Below are 27,682 nucleotides of genomic sequence, written 5' to 3' on the forward strand. Positions count from 1 at the left end.
CCCATTATTTAATAAACGAATTTAAAAAAAAAAACCTGATGCTGATGTAAAGTAAACATGTGGGAAATGTTATTTCTTAACTATTTTTTGGGCAATATCTCTCAGGTTTATATGGATAAGAATTAAAAGTTAAAAAATTGCAACATTTTCGCCAAATTTTCAGTTTTTTAACAAATAAATGCAAAAACTATTGTCCTGGTTTTGAAGTGTACTACAATATGTCACGAAAAAAAGTCGAACAATCAGAATCACTGGGATCCGGTTTTAAGTGGTCCAGAGTTAACTCCTAAAGTGACACTGGTCAGAATTGAAAACAGGCTGAGGGCAGAAGAGGTTAATCTTTATGTAATGCACATAAAAAGGTGGATACATTTTTATTTTTTTTCCTAAATAAATGGCAGTTCATTGAAATATGAAAATAACCGAAAAATTGTGTAATACAAGATTTTAGTAAATTAAATTGTTCTGTACGATACTTGCAGTTTAAACTATTATGATGTATTAATTGCTTTTTACTTTTGTTTCCAGTATGCAAGACTCTATTCTATCTCAGGTGCAAAGAATTATCAAAGAAGAAGTGAATCATGCTATGAAAGAACAGCAGGCTGCAGTCACCTCGAGCATTATGCATGCCATGAGATCTGCAGCAGGGACACCTATTCCTTCTCATCATGATTATCAGTCACAACAGACACAGGTCATGCAATTGCTTCAACAAGGCCATCTCAACCAAGCTTTTCAGCAGGTGTGTATTTTGTAAAAAGTTGCACTGACTACGTGCTAACTGTATCCGAAACACTGCACGTGACCAAAGATCTCTGTATGCCGCTAAACAATGGCAACAGAGTGCAAGTGAATGGAATCGCTTTGCATTATGTACTGCCGGGGGCTCAAACTCTGCTGGGTATATAGACCGCATATTGGAAAAAAGTTAATTTGGTGTACTGCATTCTTTGAGGACAGTGATATTTTTAGTAATACCACATTTTTTTTTCTATACATCTTTTGGACCTTTGGATCACTTTTTTGAACATTTTTCACTCATTTTTTAATTGGCATTCATTGTATGAGTTATGGTAGTTATGGTAAGGTTTTATAACTTGAATTGTTGCAGATTTAATGATAACAAACATGCACTTTTTTGTTTTTATTTTAGTTGATATATAAAAATGCTTTTTTAATGGTAAAAATTAAAATCATGCTTTATTTTGATTTTTTTTTTCTTTCTACATTTTATCACCTTCTTTTAAGTAATATCGTTTTGCAATTAGCACCATAGAGTAATTTTGGCTAACGTCGTGTAGTAATTTTTCCATGGGGTCCTCATCTTGTAGTAATGTGCCTCATCCTGTAACAATGTCTAGTGATGGGTGGACCCGGACTGTAAGGCTGTGTGCACACGTTGCGTTTTTTACCGCGGAAACGCTGCGTTTAGAACCGCAGCGTTTCAGTGGCAAATTGCATGCTTTCAGCTTTCCCAGCAAAGTGTATGAGAAAGCCGAAAAATCAGTGCACACGCTGCGTTTCTAAACGCAGCGTTTTGGATGCCAAAAATCGGTGCGGAAAGAAAAGCAGCATGTCACTTCTTTTGTGCGGTGTAGCTGCGTTCTCTCCCCCATTGAATCAATGATGTGGGGTCAGAACGCAGCTACACCGCAGTGAGCTGTTTTTTTGTTGCGGTCCGCGGGCTTTGTCGGCATGCCAGAACGCAGGCATTTACCTGGAAGTGAGGTCAAGAGGTTTCCTGTTGACCTCACTTCCTGGCAAAGTCCAGGAAAGCCCCCGATGTCGCCAAAGTGCCCGCCCCGACCCCCGACCCCCCTCCCGAAAATCCAACATGGCCGCGCGCACAGTAGCGCACCGGCCACCCTGCTCCTATGATCTCTGTCGCATGTGCAATTACACATGCGACAGAAAAATGCCCCCCAGGCCCTGCCCGGTCACCCCCTATTCCCCCGGTATTCCCCCTTACGTGTCCGGTCGCAGCGCTGATCCCCCGCGGCCCCCTCCTCCTTCACAGCAGACGCCGGTCAGTGCGGTCACATGAGCAGAGCAGCTGACAGCCAGCACTGTGTTCAGAGAGCTGTGCTGGCTGCTCGGCACTCTGCTGCTGTGACCCGGGGAGAGTGGGTGCAGATTTTTGGCACCCACTCTCCTCAAATGGAGGGTCTGCCCTCCTAGAAAATGGGGGATACGTTCCCTGAACGTGCCCCCATATTCTAGAAGGTCCAGAGGCGACGTGGGACGTCCATATGGATTTCTGCGGACCCATTTTTTTCAAATTTTTTGATTAAATTGGAGAACAAGGGAATGATTTGGGGAGTGTTTTTTCTAATAAAAAATTTTTTGTCATTTTTTTTTGCTTTTGTTTACTGTCAATTAGTTGTCAGGTATCTGATAGACGCCATGACATCACTAATTGCTGGGCTTGATGCCAGGTGACATTACACATCTGGTATCAACCCCATTTATTACCCCGTTTGCCAACGCACCAGGGCGCGGGATGAGTTGGGGCGAAGCGCCAGGATTGGCGCATCTAATGGATGCGCCACTTCTGGGGCGGCTGCGGCCTGCTATTTTTAGGCTGGGAAGAGTCCAATAACCATGGCTCTTCCCACCCTGAGAATACCAGACCCCAGCTGTCAGCTTCACCTTGGCTGGTGATCTAATTTGGGGGGACCCCACGTTATTTTTTTTTTAATTCTTTATTTATAAATAAAAAAAAAAAGCCTGGGGAGCCCTCCAAATTGATCACCAGACAAGATGAAGCTGCCAGCTGTGGTTTGCAGGCTACAGCTGTCTGCTTTACCCTGACTGGCTATCAAAAATAGGGGGGACCCCACGCCATTTTTTTCATTTTTTTTTTTTTTTTTAATTGGATAAATACTAAGCTAGGCACCCTTTAGTGCCACATGAAAGGTACTAAAGGTGCCAGCTTAGAATATGCAGGCGGGGGTGGGACGTTATATATATTTGACATCCATTCATCCATTGACGCTTTTTAGGTTGTGTGCCCACAATCAGGGTTTGCAGCGTTATGGGCGCTGAGTGTTTTCCCTGCGTCCATAACGCTGCGTTGTGCAGTAGAAGCACAGTGGAAGGATTTTTGGAGATCCCATGCCCACTGTGCTTCTTTTCTCCGCAGCATAAACTGACCGGTGGCGCAGCTTCCCGAGCCTCAGCATGTCAATTTATGCTGCGGAGACGAGAGTGTTCTCTGCAGGTAGCATAGAGCTCCACAGCAGCCTGAACCCAAATCGTGGGCATGGGCAGCTGCAGGAAGGCTGACACTGTGTACTAGACGCCGTGTCGCTGGATCATGGCCACATAGCCTTAGGCCTCTTTCACACGTCAGTGATTCTGGTACATTTGTGCTTTTTTTTTTAAACGTACCAGAATCACTGACATACATTATAATGAATGGGTCTGCTCACACGTCAGTGATTTTTCACTGCACGTGTCTCCGTGCGGCGTACCCGCGTGTGCGTGATTGCCGCACGGAGACATGTCCATTTTTTTCTGGCATCACTGATGTTCCACGGACCACGCAGTGGTGTGGTCCGTGAAACACGTGCCAGAAAAAAACGTGCTTTTAAAATAAAAATCATTTTAACTCACCCGGCGTCCAGCGATGTCCTCTGCAGCCCGTTCTCCCTGCTGCTTCTGAGCCGGCTCATTATTGTCGCGCATATTCATGATGTGCGACACAGCCGACCCGGAAGCAGCTGCTGCGTGGGTCAGCGCCAGCCAGATGCTGCACCGCGGGAGCAATCAGCACCATGGAGAGCGGGAGCGGGCACAGGTGAGTTAATCTCTAAGTGCAATCACGGGCCACGGAGAACGGAGCCCGGATTGCACTTAGACAACCCATGTGTGCCGTGATTCACGGCACACGGAGGGACATGTGCGTTTTTACACGCCAGTGAAAAACGTCAGTGTTTTTCACTGACGTGTGAAACGGGCCTAAAAGTGAGAATATTGTTGCTACAGCAACATTTTGGGTGAAGTAGCTGTGGATTCAAAATGCTTAATATACTCCTGAATAAAATCCTTGAGGGGTGCAGATTCCAAAATGGGGTCACTTGTGGGGGTTTTCTGACGTATAGGTACCCAAGGGGCTCGGTGCGCGAAGTTTATTTCAACTTTTCCAAAATTCAAATGGTGCTCCTTCCATTCCAAGCCCTCCCATTTATCCAAACAGAATGTGGAGAAGGAAATGACATCACAGGTTTTTTTTTCCAAAGGTCTGTGTTCAACCAACTTTATTAACACTGACAAGTCTTAAAAAACGCACCTAAAAAAACGCATGAAAAACGCATGCGTTTTCGATGCCTTTTTCTCAAAAAGCATTGTTTACAATTCTCCCCTCTGCCAGAGGGTGCGTTTTTTTCCGCGCTGAAAAAAAAGCAACGTGTGCACATAGCCTAAAAGTCCGGATCCGCGCGGTTTGAAATCTACCCAAGTGGCTGACCTGGGCCCAGAATTCTCAGGGAATTCTGGCTAAAGATCCGGATCCGGCAACTCTGGGGAATTAAAAAACAAAAAAAAGGGAGAAATAAAGAAAATAAGAATGAAGCCGGCGCATCATACTTACCAAGTCTCCAGTGCTGCTGTAACTGCTTCCGGGTTGCTCATTCTTCCGGGGCCGCTCATCACTAATCCATGTGCACTGTTCAACTGGCCGTCCTGGCGTCTGTAAGAGGTTGCAGTCAGATGCGCTCCCAGCCTTTGTGACAGGGTCTGACTGCAACAAATAACAGACAATGGCTGATTTGAAAGCATTTTATTATGTCACTATGTTTGTTAGCTTTTTAAGTATTTGGCATTGAGAAGGATAACTGACCATTTTGTGGTAAAGATATGAGATGTGAAACGTGAAGCTTTCTGGATCTATAATTTAGCAACAAACATTTTTTTCTGACGGTCTAAATCAGAGTCTTCCAACCTGTGGTTTTGGAGTCAGATATGCGTTTCAGGCCCATGATGTGTGGTTCTCTGTTGCCTACCAGCTTAGTGTATATAGATATAGAAATGCGGCACTCCTATAATGGCGGGTGCCTGCATAGGGTCCAACCCCGTATCAAAAATATCAAAAAATCCAGCACTCCAATTTTTTTTAAATAAAGTCACTTCTCTAGTCAATCAAACACTTTGTGTAGAAATTATAATCAATGACGTTTCGGTCACCTGACCTTCATCTAATTACATTATGACAAGAAAAATACAAAATTTCTTTAAATAAACATAAATGCAATAGCATAACCTGCTCATAATAAATGTGACTACAAAAGAATACTATAACAATTGTTTTACACAAAAGAGACGATCAATATGTCAAATAAATGCCATGAAAAAACATCAAAAGAGTCGCTTTACTCACAGGTGTAATGTAATAGCATCATCTGCTCATATTAAACGTAGCAGTAAAAAAACTACAGTAAACTACTTTGATTTATAGAAAAGACAATCAATATGTCAACTAAATACAATGAAAAACATCAAAAGCATCAAAAGGGTCGCTTCACTAACAGGTATAGTACCGATCATTCTATGGGTAAAGAAAAGATGATGGATTATTTACTGTCAAAAGTGTTGTCATAAAGATTTAAGCACTGTGCTCTCAACACTAAATGTTAAAAAGGAGTTTCCAATATTAGTCAGAATGCATTGTAAACTGGCAGACTCACACAAGAAAATAACACTAACCAAAAGCTGATGGTATGGTATGAATGGGATAGTAAGTCGGATGGAAAAGCTTCCTCTCCGAGTCTGTGATGAATGTGACCTGCCAGCCTGACTGCTGGGTTTAAATAGACCGCTCAATCAGCATCTAAGCAATAACGAAACGTCGCTTCCAGTCAAAAGAGCGGAAGTGATGAGCCTGGTTGAGCCTTCCTCCCCCCCCCCCTCCTTCCTCACCCACCAACCCCCCTCCCTCCTTCATTCTTTCTTTTCCCCCTTTCTCCCCCCTTCCTTTTTTCCACTCCTTTTTCTTTTCTTTTTCTTTTTCTCTTTCCTTTTTTTTCCTTTTTCTGTGTGTTTATTCATGTATCAATTATTTACATTATTTTATAATTTTACATTTCATCTTACAGTATTCTCTCTATTTTTCAATATTTTTTATGTTTTTTTCATTTTTTCATAATTCTCATTTTTTGAAGTGCACCACTCCCATAAATCCCTCTTCCCTTTTTTCCCTTCCCCACTGTTCCTATTATGTTCTTTCCCATCCTTACATAGGTAGACAACTTGACTTTATAATGAACGGATCCCATTGTGAACTAGAGTTATCACACATGCGCTTTAATTATTTGTGTCATATTCAATTTCCCTTATATATGATTGTTATGTGCTTCACTAAATGCTTTAAACCTATGATACTAAGTAATATTTTACAACACTTCAAAATTTTTCATATTTCTTATTGCCATAATCAGTCTAGCGCGAACTTCTTTCTGCCATTCAATCTGGTTTACTTATTGCCATCCAGGATCGTCACTTCGGTTTCCTTAACTGGAAGTGACGTTCCGTTAGCGAGTAACGTCATTGACTGCCTCTGCACATGCGTGTCTGCCATCCAGCTTGCTTCTCACATTGCCAACCAGGCTCATGACTTCCGCTCTTTTGACCGGAAGTGACGTTTCGTTATTGCTTAGATGCTGATTGAGCGGTCTATTTAAACCCAGCAGTCAGGCTGGCAGGTCACATTCATCACAGACCTGGATGGGCAGCTTTTCCATCTGACTTACTATCCCATTCATACCATACCATCAGCTTTTGGTAAGTGTTATTTTCTTGTGTGAGTCTACCAGTTCACAATGCGTTCTGACTAATATTGGAAACTCCTTTTTAACATTTAGTGTTGAGAGCACAGTGCTTAAATCTTTATGACAGGACTTTTGACAGTAAATAATCCATCATCATTTCTTTACCCATAGGATGATCGGTACTATACCTGTTAAGCGACCCTTTTGATGTTTTTCATTGTATTTAATTGACATATTGATTGACTTTTCTGTAAATCAAAGTAGTTTACTGTAGTTTTTGTACTGCTACGTTTAATATGAGCAGATCATGCTATTACATTACACCTGTGAGTAAAGTAACCCTTTTGATATTTTTCATGGCATTTATTTGACATATTGATCGTCTCTTTTGTGTAAAACAATTGTTATAGTATTCTTTTGTAGTTACATTTATTATGAGCAGGTCATGCTATTGCGTTTATGTTTATTTAAAGAAATTTTGTATTTTTCTTGTCATAGTGTAATCAGATGAAGGTCAGGTGACCGAAACGTCATTGATTGATTATAATTTCTACACAAAGTGCTTGATTGAAAAAAAAAAGTGACTATTTCAAAAAAATGATATTTTTGCCAGCTTAGTGCATTAGCAAATGGCTAAAATGAACAGGGCTCCAGATGGTGACTTTTCAGTGTGGCCCATGCAGAAGACGGGCAAAAAAATCTCGTCAGTTGGCAATAAAATGATACTGATATATAAGTGCTTGAAGCTAGATGCAACATTATGGAAAGTATTCTAGATATAAGAAGTCTTGTCTTTATATCAAATACTGGGTGTCAACACTGTGGGGGAGTGGGTACTGATTGTGGCTTGCGATAATTTCTCATATTTCTGAATGTGGCTCTCACTGTAAGAAAGGATGGAGACCACTGGTTTAAATAAACTAAATGAAATTATATTTTTTATATTTGCATTTTAATACTAAAAAAAATCTTAGGTTTTTTTTTTCTGCTTTGATGTTTGTTTTGCACCTTTTTTCAAGATTGTGATAGTTTTCATGATACATCATTGGTCCATATTTAAATTTAAGCATTGCAAATATGGGGGGATCTTACCTCATTTTAAGATTACAGCTTGTGATTAAAATGTATCACTTTTCCCTCTTTTTGTGTTTTGGCTTTTTTGAGTGCCATGGAATTTTAAATGTTTAAAAAACGTATTGGAATTTTATTCAAGTATCTGGAACAAATCCTTATAGTTTTTTAGTATTTCATACAGTATTTATCGTCAGCCTTGTCTCTTGTTCACATGGATTTCTCCAGAACCTCTGATCATTTTTACCTCTAACAGATTCTCTAACATGCTCTTTTTATACTCAGTCATGGGACTTCATTGAAAATTGATCATTTAGCTGTTTTTCATTAGAATCACTTTTTATAACCTTTTGAATGCTGTGTCTCAGCTGTTTGTAGATGTGTTGCTGCCTTCAATTTCTAAATAAGTACATTTTTTCAAATCAAATGGAAAATGTTGAACGTTCAACTTCTGATTTGCGTGGTATGTTCTGTTGTGAATAAAATGTGGCTATGAAAGATTTCCAAATCATTGCATTCTTGTTTTCTATATATTGTACACGGCATCCCAACTTTCTTGTAATTGGGGTTGAAAATATTTAATTTGAAAGTCTGCAAAAGTAGCATGAAATATTCATTGGTATTATAATAAAAAGTAAATCCTTGTATTCTCTCATTGCTTATATATTTTTTTCTTCTATATATGTGTTTTGTTTTAATTTTCCCTATTACAGGCTTTAACAGCTTCAGATCTAAATCTAATCCTGTATGTTTGTGAGACGGTGGATTTGCAACAAGTTTTTGGACAGCATCCCTGCCCACTTACTCAACCTGTTCTTCTTTCTCTGATCCAGCAACTATCTTTTGACCTTTGCACCCGTACTGAACTCAAACTTAAGTAAGTAAATATGTTATATATGTAGGAAATCAAATGTGTATGTATTCATTTTGAAAACTTACAGCTTACAGTTTAATTTTGTCATATAAACTGTTAATTATGTCAACATAATCAACAAATACACAATATAAAACAATAGCCTACAGTACTTGTAAAAACGATGGTATAAACTGATAGCTGCAGACAAAACCAAAATAAGCCTTGTATAGTGGCCCATACAAAATTCTGACAATATACAAGAAATGGGAACTACCGTGCTAAGAGTAATACAGCAAAGACGTTGGATAAGATGTATATGTCCATGCAAACAGATAACATGTGGCATTCTATGCTACCAGTAACAAAACATTCTGTTAGCACAGATCACTCAAAGGGGAACCAGTAAATCTTCAATAATATTGAACAGGTTATACCAAGAGGGAACACCAATGCAATGGAATATAACATGTGACTGTAACAATTACCGTATTTTTCGGACTATAAGACGCACTTTTTCCCCTCCAAATGTTGAGGGTAAGTGGGGGGTGCGTCTTATAGTCTGAATGTAGAGCATGGATTCAGGGAATTAGAGTGCTGCGGTGGAGCGGGTCATCGGGGGCATGAGCAGGCTGTAGCAGCGCCTGCCGTAACCACGTGGGCCCCCTCATTTCATATGCACGCCCATCCTCCCACCCATCATCTCTCAGCGCTGAAGCTGGCGCTGACAGGTGGGAGGGATGATGGGCGGGGGGATGCGCGCATAATTAACAGCCGGCCCGCGTGATCACCACTGGCAACTACAGCCTGGAGTGATCATGTGTGGCTATATTCACTGCCCCCCGCTCATCATCAGCGTGGGGGGCAGTGAATAAGTACGGTATACTCACCTGTCACCGTTGAATGCAGTATCGCGATGTCCTCTTGTCTGCCTCCCCGCTGATGTGTGTGGAGAGCGCCCACAGCGATGACGTCATCGCTGTTTGCACCTCTAGGCTTCACACATCAGCGGGCCAGCAGGCAGGAGGATATTGCGATGCTGCAGGGAATAGTGACCGGCTCCACACGGGTCAGCGGCCCTGCTGCTGACACAGACAGGAAGATGAGCGATGCTGCTTGAGTGAGGAAAGGTGAGTTTAAACGTTTTATTTTTTTTTTGTGTGTGCCACAGGATACAGGCCATATAGCAGGACAGGGCATATACCAGGATGGCGCTTTGTAGCAGGATGGGGGCTGTACCAGATTGGCGCTATGTAGCAGGATGGGGGCTATACCAGGATGAGAAATATATGTACAAGGATGGGGATTATATACAAGTCAAAAGGATCATTACCAAGATGGGGTACCTTAGTAGAGAATTTGGGGACATTACCCCCATAATAGTATCAGCAGCAGATCCTCGCCCCATAACAGTGTGTCATGACATTTTTTGCTTAAAATTTTATTTTCCTATTTTCCTTTTCTAAAACCAGGGTGCGTCTTATAGTCCGGTGCGTCTTATAGTCCGAAAAAATACGGTACTTACTGCTGTACAAGTCCAGAGGTGTTCGATGCTCCTAATTATGAACATGGTTCAATGAATGGGGATCGCTAAGTCCAGTGCACTATGTGTGTGCTTACTAAAGCTCCTCTGATGTGACAGCATGAGTAATGAAAACTAGTGCGCAACCATCAGCTGCCACAGTGCCCAGCTATCCCCTGTAGTAGAGCCTGGCAGCTACCTTCCAGCACAAGCCTATCCTTACCTTTAGAGCTTCTAATGAAGGCTAGGTAGTGACTTAGTTACGCCTCTCCACAGTGAGCCAATGCTGTTGCACAGTGGGTCCGCACCAGCCTAAAAGTTTGCTTAGGCTATGGATCACACTGGCTCCAGTACCAGTAGCTAGTAGGCCTGCAACAAGAGCTGGTCTGTCAAGGAGAATAACAAGATGGAATCCTGACCTACTTCCGGTCAGTGGACATCCATCTGCATGTTTTGACACCAACGACTCCACCTGATCTTGTTCCAGCTATAGTGTCTACTTTGGCAGCATATCCAGCTCCAAGCTCCGTTCCCCACTTGTCTGCTTCTGCCTGGCTTGACGGAAATCCTAAGCTATGCAGAGGATTCCTAAACCAGTGCTCATTGCACTTTAAACTTTTGTCTCATCAGTTTATTTCGGTAAACTTTCCAATGTCCGACCTGACCGGCAACGCCCTCACATAGATTTATCTATTATGGTAAAGACGCAATCCTGTTGTCTTGAACCTGCAAACCTTCCCAGAGAAGTTCTGCAAAGTATTCAATGAGCCAGGTCGAGTCACCTCAGCAACCTCTTCGCTTCTCACACTACACCAGGGGAGTTTCACCATAGCCCAGTATGCCGCCAATGTAATGCCATAGCTGGTGTCCCCGCTCTTCCTCGCTTCCTCCTCCTGGCAGAGACGCCTCCATACTCACCCTCTTGGCTGCTTAACAGGGGTATCTTCACCCCCCTCTTTCTCCTGCCACCTCCTGGGGTCTGCGCATGCCTCACAGGTCTCCCGGTAGCACGCTTAGGGCACATGCACATCCTTGCTGTTACAGGGTCAGCGGGCCCAAACCTGGAAGTCCCTCTAAGCTTATGGCTGAGAGTCTCTAGATACTTAAGGCATCTTCCCCCTATGGGAGGTCCATGAGTGCTAAATACACTCTTCTAGTTGTAAGGTCCTGTTCCCAGTTTAATGTCTCCATTACCTGTGCTTGCTAACCCTTACCTGTGTTCTAGTACCAGCCTGATCCTACTGTAGCAGCCTGAAACTGCTGTACCAGTCAGTACATGCTGTACCTGCCATACTGGCCATGCCCGCTGTACTTTCTGCACCCGCTGTACTATCTACCTGCTGCTTCTGCCGTACCTGCTATACCTACTGTATCATCTGTACCCACTGCACCTATCGTACCCGTTGTACCATCTGTACCCGCTGTACCTGCCTGAACCAGCCATCCAGCAGCCATCCTGCCTGCACCAGAGACTGTTCTCACCTTCATCAGTGCCCATTCCTGCATACCTGATCCATGGGGTCAGCTGCCAGAGTGCCAAACTATCCCCTGTAGTAGTACCTGATAGCTACCTTCCAGCACAAGCCTACCCCCACCATCAGAGGCTCTAGTGAAGATGAGCTTGTCACTTAGTTACGCCCCTCCAGGGTGAGATGGTGCTGTGGCACAACGTAACAGTTTGCTCAGGCTATGAATCCCACTGGCTCCAGTACCACTTGCTAGCAGGCCTGAAACAAGAGCTGGTCCGTCAAGGATAATGACAAGACTGAATCCTGACCTACCTGCGGTCAGTGGACACCCATCTGTACTCTTTAACACCCAACGGCTCCACCTGATCTTGTTCTAGTTATCGTGTCTACTTCAGCAGCATATCCAGATCCAAGCTCCGGTCCCCGCTTATCTTCTCCTCCGCAGTTTGATGGCAATCCTAAGCAATGCAGAGGATCCATAAACCAGTGCTCGTTGCACTTTGAACTTTTTCCTAGATTAATCCTTTATGGGAAAGAAGCAATCCTATCATCTTGAACATGCTAACCTTCCGGGAGGAGTTCCGCAAGATATTTGATGAACCGGGTCGAGTCACCTCAGCAGCCTCTTCGCTTCTCAGACTTCGCCAGGGATGTCTCACCATAGCCCAGTATACCATTCGATTCAGCTCCCTGTCCTGAACTCTGCTGGAATAATGAAGTGCTGGAATAATGAGGTGCTGGTAGCTACATTCTATATAGGTCAGGTAAAGAGAAAACCGGTTTAAATGCCGCGCTAAAAACCTCTGTTGCTGTAGATGAAAAAGATTTCCTTTATTTCATAATTCTACGCGTTTCAGAGACATCTCCGTCTCCTTCCTAAGGAAAAGAAATCATATTACAAAAAAGGGGCAACAGAGCCTATATAAAGGAAGACCAGTAGCCACATTTGAAAAGTGAACAGCCTATATGACTCAGAGCCGATGACTCAGCGCCGCATGGAGAAGAGGAAAAAAAAAAAGAAAGCACACAGTGAATCATCACAAACGAACCGAAGGAATTACCGTGAAATAACATGAACATCTCAAGGAGAAAATTAGTGGATCAGTGAAGGATCAATAAAAAACATAAAAATAATAATTATTGCGTGTTATTTAATAAGAGTATATGAAAAAAGAAAAAAGTGGGGACAAGAGAAAATGAAAAGCACAAAGCAGATGGTGTGCGAACCCAGAAAGTGTAGGTGATAGCACGGGGGCCAAACCTCTACACTAAATGGGAATATGGTTACCATGGATTTGTACTTGGGGAAAGTGAATATAAATAATATGTGGAACAGGCACAAGGTGGTGGGATTAAAAGACATAGAAAGTGCATATTTGCTAAAATAAATCTCTTATGTGTCTTTTGAATATATAAAAATGGCGTATTTACATGTGAAAGGGACAGGAAGAAAAAAACTTTTTTTTTATTAAACTTGAGTTGCAAGAAAAAATTATATATATATATATATATATATATATATATATATATATTATATATATATATATATATATATATATGTATGTATGTATGTATATATATAATATATATATGTATGTATATATATAATATCTATATATATAATTGCCTTATTCTGTCTGTCTGTCTGTCATGCTCCGAAATTGTGTCATGGCCCCGCCCCCCCACACGGATTGGCCTTTCGCCCCGGCTCTCTGCAGGCCCCGCCCCCCTCACGCAATGCACGCTCGCTCTGGCCCAACTGACATGGAGCTCCGATTCCCAGGTGAGTACACACACACATCAGATCACACTCACTCTCACACTCACTCTCACACACACCTCACACATCACAACATCCTGGGAGATCGCTTGCTTCTACACCGGCTCCGTCAGGATCCCAGCAGCGCCAGACATAACCTTGCGATGCTGGGATCTTGACGGAGGCCGTGAAAGCTGGTAACCATTATACACATCGGGTAACTAAGGTCCCTTAGTTACCCGATGTGTATCATAGTTACCAGCGTACACCGGCTCACACTCACTCTCACACACACATCACACACACATCACATCGCATCCACACATCAAGGTCCTGCAGCGGCGGAACATACACACACGCACACACACACATAACAGCACACACACACACATACACACATCAGATCACACTCACCCTCACACACACATCACATCGCATCCACATACTCACAACATCCTGAGATATCGCTTGCTTCTCGGCGGCGATACTGTGCTGTGAGCTTCCAGGACCTGACGGAGGATCACATGGCCAGAAGCATGTGATATCTCCGGATGTTGTGAGTATCAGCGCGTATGTGCGATTTCGTCAGTGTCTGTGTGTGTGAGTGTATGCGATCGGGTGTGTGTGAGTGTATGCGATCGGGTGTGGGTGAGTGTATGCGATCGGGTGTGTGTGAGTGTATGCGATCGGGTGTGGGTGAGTGTATGCGATCGGGTGTGGGTGAGTGTATGCGATCGGTTGTGTGGGTGAGTGTATGCGATCGGTTGTGTGGGTGAGTGTATGCGATCGGTTGTGTGGGTGAGTGTATGCGATCGGGTGTGTGTGAGTGTCGGCAGAGGAGCACGGCGTGCTGGAGGAGGCTGGGAGCAGAGAGGCTGATCATGGGGAAGGCTGGGAGGGGGAGGCTGATGCTAGGGGAGACTGGGAGGGGAAGGCTGATTCTGAAGGAGGCTGGGAGGAGAGAGGCTGATTCTGAAGGAGGCTGGGAGGAGAGAGGCTGATCCTGGGGAAGGCTGGGAAGGGGAGGCTGATGCTGAAGGAGGCTGGAAGGAGAGAGGCTGAGGCTGGAAGGAGAGAGGCTGATGCTGGGGAAGGCTGGAAGGAGAGAGGCTGAGGCTGGGAGGAGAGAGGCTGATGCTGGGGAAGGCTGATGCTGAGGGAGGCTGGGAGGGGAAAGCTGATGCTGGGGAAGGCTGGGAGGACGGAGGCTGGGAGGAGAGAGGCTGATCCTGGGGAAGGCTGGGAGAGGGAGGCTGATGCTGGGGGAGGCTGGAAGGAGAGAGGGTGATGCTGAGGGAGGCTGGAAGGAGAGAGGCTGATGCTGGGGGAGGCTGATGCTGGGGGAGGCTGGGAAGACGGAGGCTGGGAGGAGAGAGGCTGATCCTGGGGAAGGCTGGGAGAGGGAGGCTGATGCTGGAGGAGGCTGGAAGGAGAGAGGCTGATGCTGGGGGAGGCTAGAAGGAGAGAGGCTGATGCTGGGGGAGGCTGATGCTGGGGGAGGCTGGGAGGAGAGAGGCTGATGCTGGGGAAGGCTGGGAAGAGAGAGGCTGATGCTGGGGAAGGCTGGGAGGAGAGAGGCTGATGCTGGGGACAGAGAGGAGAGGCTGATGCTGGGAGGAGAGAGGCTGATGCTGGGATGAGAGAGGCTGATCCTGGGGAAGGCTGGGAGGGGAAGGCTGAGAGAAGAGAGGCTGATGCTGAGGGAGGCTGAGGCTGGGGTAGGCTGGGAGGAGAGAGGCTGATGCTAGGGACAGAAAAGGCTGATGCTGTGAGGAGAGAGGATGCTGCTGAGAGGAGAGAGGCTGATGCTGTGTGCAGAGAGGCTGATGCTGTGTGCAGATAGGCTGATACTGCGGGCAGATAGGCTGATGCTGCGGGCAGAGAGGCTGATGCTGGTGCAGCATGGGGAATGGAGCATGATGGGGGGTGCGCAGCATGGGGGATGGAGCACGATGGGGAGTGCGCAGCATGGGGGGATGGAGCACGTTTGGGAGTGCGCAGCATGGCGGATGGACCACGTTTGGGAGTGCGCAGCATACCGGATGGACCACGTTTGGCAGTGCGCAGCATGGCGGATGGACCACGTTTGGGAGTGAGCAGCATGGCGGATGGAGCACGTTTGGGAGTGCGCAGCATGGCGGATGGAGCACGTTTGGGAGTGCGCAGCATGGCGGATGGAGCACGTTTGGGAGTGCGCAGCATGGCGGATGGAGCACGTTTGGGAGTGCGCAGCATGCCGGATGGTGCACGATGGGGAGTGCGCAGTATGGCGGATGGAGCACGTTTAGGAGTGCGCAGTATGGCGGATGGAGCACGTTTGGGAGTGCGCAGCATGGCGGATGGAGCACGTTTGGGAGTGTGCAGCATGACGGATGGACCACGTTTGGGAGTGCGCAGCATGGCGGATGGAGCATGTTTGGGAGTGCGCAGCATGGCGGATGGAGCACGTTTGGGAGTGCGCAGCATGGCGGATGGAGCACGTTTGGGAGTGCGCAGCATGGCGGATGGAGCACGTTTGGGAGTGTGCAGCATGGCGGATAGAGCACGATGGGGAGTGCGCAGCATGGCGGATGGAGCACGTTTGGGAGTGCGCAGCATGGGGGATGCAGCACGATGGGGAGTGCGCAGTATGGCGGATGGAGCACGTTTGGGAGTGCGCAGCATGGCGGATGGACCACGTTTGGGAGTGCGCAGCATGGCGGATGGAGCACGTTTGGGAATGCGCAGCATAGGAACCACAAACAACGCCCTACACAGACACCCACACACACACACACACAACGCTGCACACACAAATATACGCACATACCGCACAACACACACATTGCTCAAAACATACCTCCCCCCAAAACACACCACACACACACAAACCGCACAACACACACACACACACACACAACGCTACAGACACACAGCGCTCCACAAACAACGCGACACACGCAACACACATACAACACCGCTCTCACCCCCCGCCACACCCAGAACATGTACAGCGCCCTACACAAACACTTGGTAACTACACACAACAACATCTATATACAGTTAGGTCCAGAAATATTTGGACAGTGACACAATTTTCGCGAGTTGGGCTCTGCATGCCACCACATTGGATTTGAAATGAAATCTCTACAACAGAATTCAAGTGCAGGTTGTAACGTTTAATTTGAAGGTTTGAACAAAAATATCTGATAGAAATTGTAGGAATTGTACACATTTCTTTACAAACACTCCACATTTTAGGAGGTCAAAAGTAATTGGACAAATAAACCAAACCCAAACAAAATATTTTTATTTTCAATATTTTGTTGCGAATCCTTTGGAGGCAATCACTGCCTTAAGTCTGGAACCCATGGACATCACCAAACGCTGGGTTTCCTCCTTCTTAATGCTTTTCCAGGCCTTTACAGCCGCAGCCTTCAGGTCTTGCTTGTTTGTGGGTCTTTCCGTCTTAAGTCTGGATTTGAGCAAGTGAAATGCATGCTCAATTGGGTTAAGATCTGGTGATTGACTTGGCCATTGCAGAATGTTCCACTTTTTTGCACTCATGAACTCCTGGGTAGCTTTGGCTGTATGCTTGGGGTCATTGTCCATCTGTACTATGAAGCGCCGTCCAATCAACTTTGCGGAATTTGGCTGAATCTGGGCTGAAAGTATATCCCGGTACACTTCAGAATTCATCCGGCTACTCTTGTCTGCTGTTATGTCATCAATAAACACAAGTGACCCAGTGCCATTGAAAGCCATGCATGCCCATGCCATCACGTTGCCTCCACCATGTTTTACAGAGGATGTGGTGTGCCTTGGATCATGTGCCGTTCCCTTTCTTCTCCAAACTTTTTTCTTCCCATCATTCTGGTACAGGTTGATCTTTGTCTCATCTGTCCATAGAATACTTTTCCAGAACTGAGCTGGCTTCATGAGGTGTTTTTCAGCAAATTTAACTCTGGCCTGTCTATTTTTGGAATTGATGAATGGTTTGCATCTAGATGTGAACCCTTTGTATTTACTTTCATGGAGTCTTCTCTTTACTGTTGACTTAGAGACAGATACACCTACTTCACTGAGAGTGTTCTGGACTTCAGTTGATGTTGTGAACGGGTTCTTCTTCACCAAAGAAAGTATGCGGCGATCATCCACCACTGTTGTCATCTGTGGACGCCCAGGCCTTTTTGAGTTCCCAAGCTCACCAGTCAATTCCTTTTTTCTCAGAATGTACCCGACTGTTGATTTTGCTACTCCAAGCATGTCTGCTATCTCTCTGATGGATTTTTTCTTTTTTTTCGGCCTCAGGATGTTCTGCTTCACCTCAATTGAGAGTTCCTTAGACCGCATGTTGTCTGGTCACAGCAACAGCTTCCAAATGCAAAACCACACACCTGTAATCAACCCCAGACCTTTTAACTACTTCATTGATTACAGGTTAACGAGGGAGACGCCTTCAGAGTTAATTACAGCCCTTAGAGTCCCTTGTCCAATTACTTTTGGTCCCTTGAAAAAGAGGAGGCTATGCATTACAGAGCTATGATTCCTAAACCCTTTCTCCGATTTGGATGTGAAAACTCTCATATTGCAGCTGGGAGTGTGCACTTTCAGCCCATATTATATATATAATTGTATTTCTGAACATGTTTTTGTAAACAGCTAAAATAACAAAACTTGTGTCACTGTCCAAATATTTCTGGCCCTGACTGTATATATAACAAAAATCATACATGAACTACACAATACGTAAATTCTAGAATACCCGATGCGTAGAATCAGGCCACCTTCTAGTGTATATATATATATATATATATATATATAAAAATATTAGTGGTGTATAGGGAATCGCTAGATTAAAAGTAAATGATATTAAAGGGCAAAGAATCCACTCCACTATGGAACGGTACTGTAGAAAGAGAAAATTGTTAAAGCGCATGCATGGGAAAGGTGACGAGAGTTTCATAGACTGAAAGGTAATGAAAGTTCATAACCGTGGGAAAAAAAACTCAATACGCCTGTGCTCAGCAGGTAGAGAAGAGGAGCGGTTCCTTGTGAAAGAGAAAGGACTGCTAGAGCGCGTGTGTGATGGGGTGATGTGAGTTCAAAACAGTAAGAAGTGCAGGAGTTCATACCCATGGGAAATAAACTTAGTGCGCCTGCATTAAACAATTGAAGATAGAGAATTGCTTCCTTATAGTGCACAAAAGCACACAAATAAGTACAAAAAAAGGGGAGGAAAGAAAAACATGGAATACTATAGAGTAAAATCTACAGTGATTCAAATGAAGGTGTTGGGGATGTGTGGACAATAAGCTGGAGCTGGAGGAAAGAGAAAGGAATAGATAAAAAACGCAATAGAAGCATATGATAAAAACATGAATAACATAGCAGGGCTATCACGATATTAAAATTATATATAATATTATAGGTTGGTATAAAATGGTATAAAAGACAATGAGTGTTAATGTTAATGAAACACCACATAAATGAAGAAGGGGGTATTAAAAAGGGGAAAATATAAATATATATAAAAAATATATATAAATAAATAAACATATGTATACATATAAACATATTCATGAAGGTGCACATATATATATACGTATAAAAACATTTTTGCAGTGGTCGAAACACCATTATAGATACCTAAAAACGAAAAAGGGCAGCAGGAGATAAAACCAGATCAATAAAACAAATCAGTGACCTCATTTAGGCACAGGGGTTTCAAAGTGTTTAATTTATGGATCCAGAAAGTTTCCTTTCTGCTTAAGGTTTCCTTTCTATTGAGAGCATCGGGGGCTACCTGTTCTATCGGTGTAATATTAAAAGCCATCTCTTTATTGTGCTTCAAGGCACAATGTTTTGAAAGACCGTGTAGCATATTTAGCCCTTCTTCACATTGTGACTGTGCGAGTTCAACCTGTTATGAAGAGATTGGCTAGTCCTCCGTACATATTGTTTGCCACACACACAGTCCACTAAATAGATCACAAAATCTGACTGGCATGTAAGTCGGCTTTTAATGGGGAAGTTCTCTGAACCCCCTTGGGAGCAAAAAGTGGTCCTCTTATGACAAATACTCTTACAGCACAAACAGTTCTTTGATCCACATTTGTAAGAGCCAATTGCATCACCTATGTAATTATTCTTAACAAGGGGTGCCCTCAATCTGCTGGGCGCTACAATATTTTTAATGGTCGGTGCCCTCCTGAAGGTAACCCTAGGGCGACTAGGTAACATACCTTTGAGAATGGGGTCACTTAATAATATCCCCCAATGCCTAGAGAGGATGTTCCTGATGGTATTGTTATCACTACTATATGTGGTGATGAAGTTAATAGAGAAATCTTTTTTTACAACAGCAATATCAGTCCCTTCAGTGTCTAAAAGGGGTGAAGCTATTTTGGGTTTTAACAAATCTGTCTGCTTCAATTTAACTGTTTCCTGATATGCTTTCTTCATCAGTGATTTAGGATAATCCTTCTCTACAAAACGATCCCTCAATAATCCAACCTGTTCCCTGAAATCAGCATCCAGGGAGCAGTTTCTCCGGATGCGCTTATACTGATTTATGGGGATATTGTTTAGCCACTTAACGTAATGCTCACTCTGGTTGTGGATATAACTGTTGGCGTCAACCCTCTTAAAATACGTTTTTGTTAGGATTTTCTGATCTTGGTGAAAAATAGTGAGATCTAGAAAGTGTATCTCATTCTTATGTATAGTGGGTGCAAATTTTAGACCCCAATCATTGTTATTCAGATTGTCAAGGAAGGATTCTAAATCAGCATGATCACTGTCCCAAATGAGGAACAGGTCATCTATAAACCTTTTATGAATTATGATTCCACTATCAAAGATCCCATTCTCTAGGTGTAGTAGCTCAAAACCCCCCATAAATAAGTTTGCATACGAACATGCAGCCTAAAGGCCAGTTTACACACAGAGATAAATCTGCAGCAGATCTGTGGTTGCAGTGAAATTGTGGACAATCAGTGCCAGGTTTGTTGCTGTGTACAAATGGAACAATATGTCCATGATTTCACTGCAACCACAGATCTGCCAAAGATTTATCTCTGCGTGTGACGGGGCCTTTAGAACCCATGGCTGTGCCAAGGCGCTGATGATACAACTTGACATTGAATGTGAAGTAGTTATTGTTGAGGAGAAAACTCATTCCCTCCAACAGGAATTCTTTCTGAGGATGTGGGATTCTGCTATCACTTTCAAGGAAATGTGATAAGCAAAACAGCCCTAGGTGATGATGGATATTTGAATATAAGAATGCTACATCTATGGTGAGAAATGTGTAAGAATCTTTCCATTGAATGTTTTTTAGAAAATCAATGAGATGAGCTGAATCCCTGGCTTTTTAAGCCAAAAACATGTGGTTGTATGAGTTGGTCTATGAAATGGGCCAAGTGTGCTGTCAGGGAGTCTATGCCCGATATAATGGGCCTCCCTGGGGGATTTTCCAGATCTTTATGTATCTTTGGCAAGTGATAAAAAAAATGCCATCTTTGGGTCCTTGATTTGTAAAAATTTCTTTTCAGATGGGTTTAAAATCTCCAGGTCTACCGCTTTTTGAATTAAAACCTGTTAGTTTAAAACTGCTAATTCATAATCATTTTTACCTGCTGCTTCATAGTCCACTGGGTCAGATAATATCCTGGACGCCTCTTTCAAATAGTCCTGTTTTGAATCACAATTCCCCCCCCCTCATCAGCTGCCCGTATAACAATATTAGGATTCTCCCTGAGATTATCTAGGGCTCTCCTTTGAATATTTGTGAGGTTATGATTCAGTCTCCTGCTGCTGTTCATGACCTCCTTTAGGTCCGTTAGAATTAGATCACTAAACGTTTTAATGAAGTGCCCCTTGCTTCCTGTGGGGTAAAATCTAGACTTTGGTCTGACGTTAGTGTGACAAAAGGGGGTAGTTTCTTTTGTGGAGGTCGTGGGGGCATCCCGTTTTAGCAGGATATGCCTCTTTAGGGTCAGCTTCCTAATGTAGCTTTGAACATCCAGAAATATGTCGAAATCCCTGGATCTATAGGACGGGCAGAAGGAGAGACCCTTATTTAGTACCTTAATTTCTCCTTCATTTAGGATATAATCGGAAAGGTTAAAAATATTGCTGACGAACCCATTCATATTAATTTAATTAGTCAGGCGCCCCTTTTTTCCTTTTTGTTTATGTTTGTGCCCTGCTCAGGTTCCTCTACTGTACTTTTTCTTTTTTTGGTGGACTTTGGTATTAGGAAATCCGTTATCATCCCTCCTTTCAAACCCTTGGCAGGGGGTAAAAAAGGTACCAGGGGCATTATTTTATTCGTATTGTCAACAATTATTTTATCACTGGTAGTTGGTATATCAGAGGAAATGGTCATATTTTGTGTTTCGGGAAGGGGGATGTATTCATCATGGGTGGACAGATCCAGCAGGTCAATAAAATCTTTATCCTGCATAGTGTCATTTTCTCTTAGAGTGTTCAAAATAGGTGTCAAGAGTGCCCTCTCATTTCTAATCTTTTCTATTGGTGACCTAATCCTGGCCAAATGTTCCCTGGTCTCCTCTATGGTTCTAGGATTAGACTCTATATTGGGAGGTTCAATGTGACACCTAGAGGTAGAGGGTTGAGAGGTAGTGGTTTCCTTGGTGTGAGAGGCTCTGTCTATATTAGATTGTGAGAAGAACTCATCCACCAACATATCGATATTATCTGGGGGTTTGCTGGTGATAATAGAATTTTTCGTTATTTGGGATATAGATGGGCCGTCCGTAGGGTTAATGTCAGCATTTCGCTGGTTCTTATTTTGTTTGTGGAATCTGCTATTGACAAAACTCCTTTTGTTGTTGAAGTTATTATTAGCGGAGCTATGTCTCCTGAAACTCATTTTTCTGGCTGGAACTCCTTCTGCAGGGAGGGATGGAAATACCGAAGTTTTTTCCTGAACAACCCAAAATCTTTGTCCAGCTCACCTACTTCTCACAGGAGACCGCTTATCCAGGACCGTGCACGGAAAGGAAGGTAGCAGAACTCATATCATGATCAGAAAAAATGTTCTAGCAAGCAAGTCCACGGAAAAAATCTTCATTTAAAATTCATTATTTTATTTATAAATCTTTATTAAAAACAGTCCATGTTAAATCAAACTGCCCTGGGGCAGTTTGATTTAACATGGACTGTTTTTAATAAGGATTTATAAATAAAATAATGAATTTTAAATGAAGATTTTTTTCCGTGGACTTGCTTGCTGGAACATTTTTTCTGATCACTAAGTTTTTTCCTGTCTGTCCCTTTGGAGCTTCCTAGATTTCCTAATGATGGAATCATGCTCTAATTGTAAGAGCCGGGTGTTAATACCCGAATTTAAATTTCTATATTCAGGGTGTAGTATATAGTGGGTTAAGTCCTTATACAATTAAGACATTTTTACGGTAGCTGCTATAGCAATATTGGATCTCATCATGCAGGCACAGCAACATACCTTGCATACAGTCCGTGAAAAGTCCATCCCATTTGGCTGTGAAGGTTGGATCCTGTGGAAAGGGGGAACTGTGGTGAATTTGCAGACCCCTGGGACAAAGTTTCTCCTCCATGTAAATGGACAGGAAACGAGCGTCCAAGCTGTAGCGCAATTCCTCTTTTAGGAGGTCCTCAAGGGAATGAAAAAGTTGCCTCATATTAGCGGTCTCCTCTTCTGTGAAGATAATGCCTGAGTCCATAATGGTGTCATCAATAATATCCTCTGGAGATCCGACAGTCTGCAAAATCAGCCTTTCTCTGGAAGATAGGCGATTATTGAAGTAATCCATGATGTCCACGAGTGATGTTGTAGAGGACCCTCTGCAGCCGATTTTCCCACAAGGGAGGATTGGGTCAAACGCCAAATCCCAGTGTCCGGAGAAATTGTAGAGCTGTAGGGGGAAAAAGCGCAATAGGGTCTTACCCGGTATGAGGGTAGAGAGACAGAAAGAGGTACACTCACCTGGTAGGGTTGTGCAAGTCACAACTCCTTATGATCGCATGTGAGTGCCTTTTTGTGGTTTAGCAGCGGCCCCGGAATGCAGTATATAATATATAGGTCAGGTAAAGAGAAAACCGGTTTAAATGCCGCGCTAAAAATCTCTGTTGCTGTAGATGAAAAAGATTTCCTTTATTTCATAATTCTACGCGTTTCAGAGACATCTCAGTCTCCTTCCTCAGGAAAAGAAATCATATTACAAAAAAGGGGCAACAGAACCTATATAAAGGAAGACCAGTAGCCACATATGCATTTGAAAAGTGAACAGCCTATATGACTCAGAGCCGATGACTTAGCGCCGCATGGAGAAGAGAAAAAAAAAAAAAGAAGAAAGCACACAGGGAATGATCACAAATGAACCGAAGGAATTACCGTGAAATAACATGAACATCTCAAGGAGAAAATTAGTAAATCAGTGAAGGATCAATAAAAAACATAAAAATAATAATTATTGCGTGTTATTTAATAAAAGAGTATATGAAAAAAGAAAAATGTGGGGACAAGGGAAAATGAAAAGCACAAAGCAGATGGTGTGCGAACCCAGAAAGTGTAGGTGATAGCACGGGGGCCAAACCTCTACACTAAACGGGAATATGGTTACCATGGATTTGTACTTGGGGAAAGTGAACATAAAGTGACTCCATTCTCAAAGGTATGTTACCTAGTCGCCCTAGGGTTACATTCAGGAGGGCACCGACCATTAAAAATATTGTAGCGCCCAGCAGATTGAGGGCACCCCTTGTTAAGAATAATTACATAGGTGATGCAATTGGCTCTTACAAATGTGGATCAAAGAACTGTTTGTGCTGTAAGAGTATTTTGTCATAAGAGGACCACTTTTTGCTCCCAAGGGGGTTCAGAGAACTTCCCCATTAAAAGCCGACTTACATGCCAGTCAGATTTTGTGATCTATTTAGTGGACTGTGTGTGTGGCAAACAATATGTACGGAAGACTAGCCAATCTCTTCATAACAGGTTGAACTCGCACAGTCACAATGTGAAGAAGGGCTATATGCTACACGGTCTTTCAAAACATTGTGCCTTGAAGCACAATAAAGAGATGGCTCTTAATATTACACCGATAGAACAGGTAGCCCCCGATGCTCTCAATAGAAAGGAAACCTTAAGCAGAAAGGAAACTCTCTGGATCCATAAATTAAACACTTTGAAACCCCTGGGCCTAAATGAGGTCACTGATTTGTTTTATTGATCTGGTTTTATCTCCTGCTGCCCTTTTTTGTTTTTAGGTATCTATAATGGTGTTTCGACCACTGCAAAAATGTTTTTATACGTGTATATATATATATATATATATATATATATATATATATATATACATATATATATATATATATATATATATATATATATATATATATATAGAACCTTCATGAATATGTTTTTATGTATACATATGTTTATTTATATATTTTTTTATATATATATATATATTATATTTTCCCCTTTTTAATAACCCCCTCTTCATTTATGTGTTTCATTAACATTAACACTCATTGTCTTTTATACCATTTTATACCAACCTATAATATTATATATAATTTTAATATCGTGATAGCCCTGCATTTATTCATATTTTTATCATCTGCTTCTATTGCGTTTTTTATCTATTCCTTTCTCTTTCCTCCAGCTTATTGTCCACACATCCCCAACACCTTCATTTGAATCACTGTAGATTTTTCTCTATAGTATTCCATGTTTATCTTTCTCCCCCTTTTTTTGTACTTATTTGTGTGCTTTTGTGCACTATAAGGAAGCAATTCTCTTTCTTCGATTGTTTAATGCAGGCGCACTAAGTTTATTTCCCATGGGTATGAACTCCTGCACTCCTTACTGTTTTGAACTCACATCACCCCATTACGCACGCGCTCTAGCAGTCCTTTCTCTTTCATAAGGAACCGCTCCTCTTCTCTACCTGCTGAGCACAGGCGTATTGAGGTTTTTTTCCCACGGTTATGAACTTTCATTACCTTTCAGTCTGTTAAACTCTTGTCACCTTTCCCATGCATGCACTTTAACAATTTTCTCTTTCTATAGTACCGCTCCATAGTGGAGTGGATTCTTTGCCCTTTAATATCATTTACTTTTAATCTATATATATATTTTTTTTTTTTTTCTTGCAACTCAAGTTTAATAAAAAAAAAGTTTTTTTCTTCCTGTCCCTTTCACATGTAAATATGCTGTTTTTATATATTCAAAAGACACATAAGAGAGATTTATTTTAGCAAGTATGTACTTTCTATGTATTTTAATCCCACCACCTTGTGCCTGTTCCACATATTATTTATATTCACTTTCCCCAAGTACAAATCCATGGTAACCATATTCCCGTTTAGTGTAGAGGTTTGGCCCCTGTGCTATCACCTACACTTTCTGGGTTCGCACACCATCTGCTTTGTGCTTTTCATTTTCCCTTGTCCCCACTTTTTTCTTTTTTCATATACTCTTTTATTAAATAACGCGCAATAATTATTATTTTTATGTTTCTTATTGATCCTTCACTGATCCACTAATTTTCTCCTTGACATGTTCATGTTATTTCACGGTAATTCCTTTGGTTCATTTGTGATGATTCACTGTGTGCTTTCTTCTTTTTTTTTTTTTTTCTCTTCTCCATGTGGCGCTGAGTCATCGGCTCTGAGTCATATAGGCTGTTCACTTTTCAAATGCATATGTGGCTACTGGTCTTCCTTTATATAGGCTCTGTTGCCCCTTTTTTGTAATATGATTTCTTTTCCTGAGGAAGGAGACGGAGATGTCTCTGAAACGCGTAGAATTATGAAATAAAGGAAATCTTTTTCATCTACAGCATCAGTGGTTTTTAGCGCGGCATTTAAACCGGTTTTCTCTTTACCTGACCTATATATTATATACTGTATTCCGGGGCCGCTGCTAAACCACAAAAAGGCACTCACATGCAATCATAAGGAGTTGACTTGCACAACCCTACCAGGTGAGTGTACCTCTTTCTGTCTCTCTACCCTCATACCGGGTAAGACCCTATTGCGTTTTTTCCCCTACAGCTCTACAAGGTAGCTACATTCTGGGAGACTCTTTCCGGAAGAATCAAGAACAAACTTTCAGGTTGAGATGTTCCTTCTTCCTTGGACAACCTGGTATCTATAGCTATCCGCATCAATCTCCGGTTCCAAGAACTCTCTAGGGATGTAAGCCAAGAGAGGAGGTTGTCGCGCCTTGCTGCAAACTTCCAGGGACCCATCGTGCACCAAGAGAGAGTGCTTCTACTGTTACAATAGTTAACACCAGGTCCGTGTCTGTCCTGTGAAGCCGGGAAACATCCAAACCTAGAGTCCATAGGAGAGCCTACGTGGGGTAAGAGCAAGTCCTCTCCGCCCCGATTTCTGGTCGTATCCACATCCTGCAGCAGCATCCGATTTACTGAGAAGGCCTACCTGGACTCCGGTTCCGCAGGTATCCAATCCCTATCTAGCGATTTCAAGTTTTCCTAGCAGTGTCATCTGTGAATGGAAAACCTTTGACAGAGGCTATTCAGTTCATCTCCGTGCAAGTGGAACTTTGGATGAGAATGCTGTACTTCCAAGTCTGTCACATCCACTGCTCCTGGGCGTGTCGTGGCTTCATATGCATGAGCCTGTCTTGGACTGAAGATTCGGTGAAGTGCTCAGATGAGGTCAGTCTTGTCACGAGAAATGTCTTGTTTCAGTCCGCCCCGCCCGTCTGCCAATGACCTAATCAAATTTTTTTTGGTCAGCCACCCGCCTGCTGGTTTTATGTGGACATATTCGAAAAGGAAGCTGAGACACTACCCACGCCTAGGCTGCATAATTGCCCTATCCACCTACTACCAGGTTCCTCACCTCCTAGTGGTCAAATCTACTACGTATCTGTCCCAGGCGGAACTGCAAGTCATGTCTGAGTATATCAAGGAGAGCCTGGTAACAGAATTTATCCGGAAGTCCTCTTCACCAGCCGGAGCAGGGTTCGTCTTCATAAAGAAAATTGATGGCTCCCTTCGGCCTTGTATAGACTATAGAGGTCTCAATCAAATTACAGTCAAGAATAACTATCTGCTACCGTTCATACCAGAATTCTTTGACCGCCTAAGAGGTTCCTGAATGTATTCTAAGATCGACCTAAAGGGTGCATATAATCTTGTCTGTGTATGGTCGAGAAACAAATGAAAGACTGCCTTTAACACCCGTGACAGCCACTGCAGATATCATGTAATGCCA

At 43.0% G+C, this 27,682-nt stretch overlaps 1 protein-coding gene across 2 annotated transcripts in view; it reads left to right on the forward strand.

Annotated features, from left to right (window-relative positions):
* Positions 1-27,682, forward strand: part of EDC4 (enhancer of mRNA decapping 4) — a 948,906-nt gene that overhangs the window by 893,473 nt on the left and 27,751 nt on the right. For both annotated transcript variants that reach the window (XM_075325634.1, XM_075325635.1), the window contains 2 exons: positions 529-745; positions 8,552-8,715. In XM_075325634.1, coding sequence (XP_075181749.1) covers positions 529-745; positions 8,552-8,715 — 381 coding nt within the window. The remainder of the gene's footprint in view (positions 1-528; positions 746-8,551; positions 8,716-27,682) is intronic.

The sequence above is a fragment of the Anomaloglossus baeobatrachus genome, chromosome 10, assembly GCF_048569485.1.
Source record: "Anomaloglossus baeobatrachus isolate aAnoBae1 chromosome 10, aAnoBae1.hap1, whole genome shotgun sequence".
Classification (NCBI taxonomy): domain Eukaryota; kingdom Metazoa; phylum Chordata; class Amphibia; order Anura; family Aromobatidae; genus Anomaloglossus; species Anomaloglossus baeobatrachus.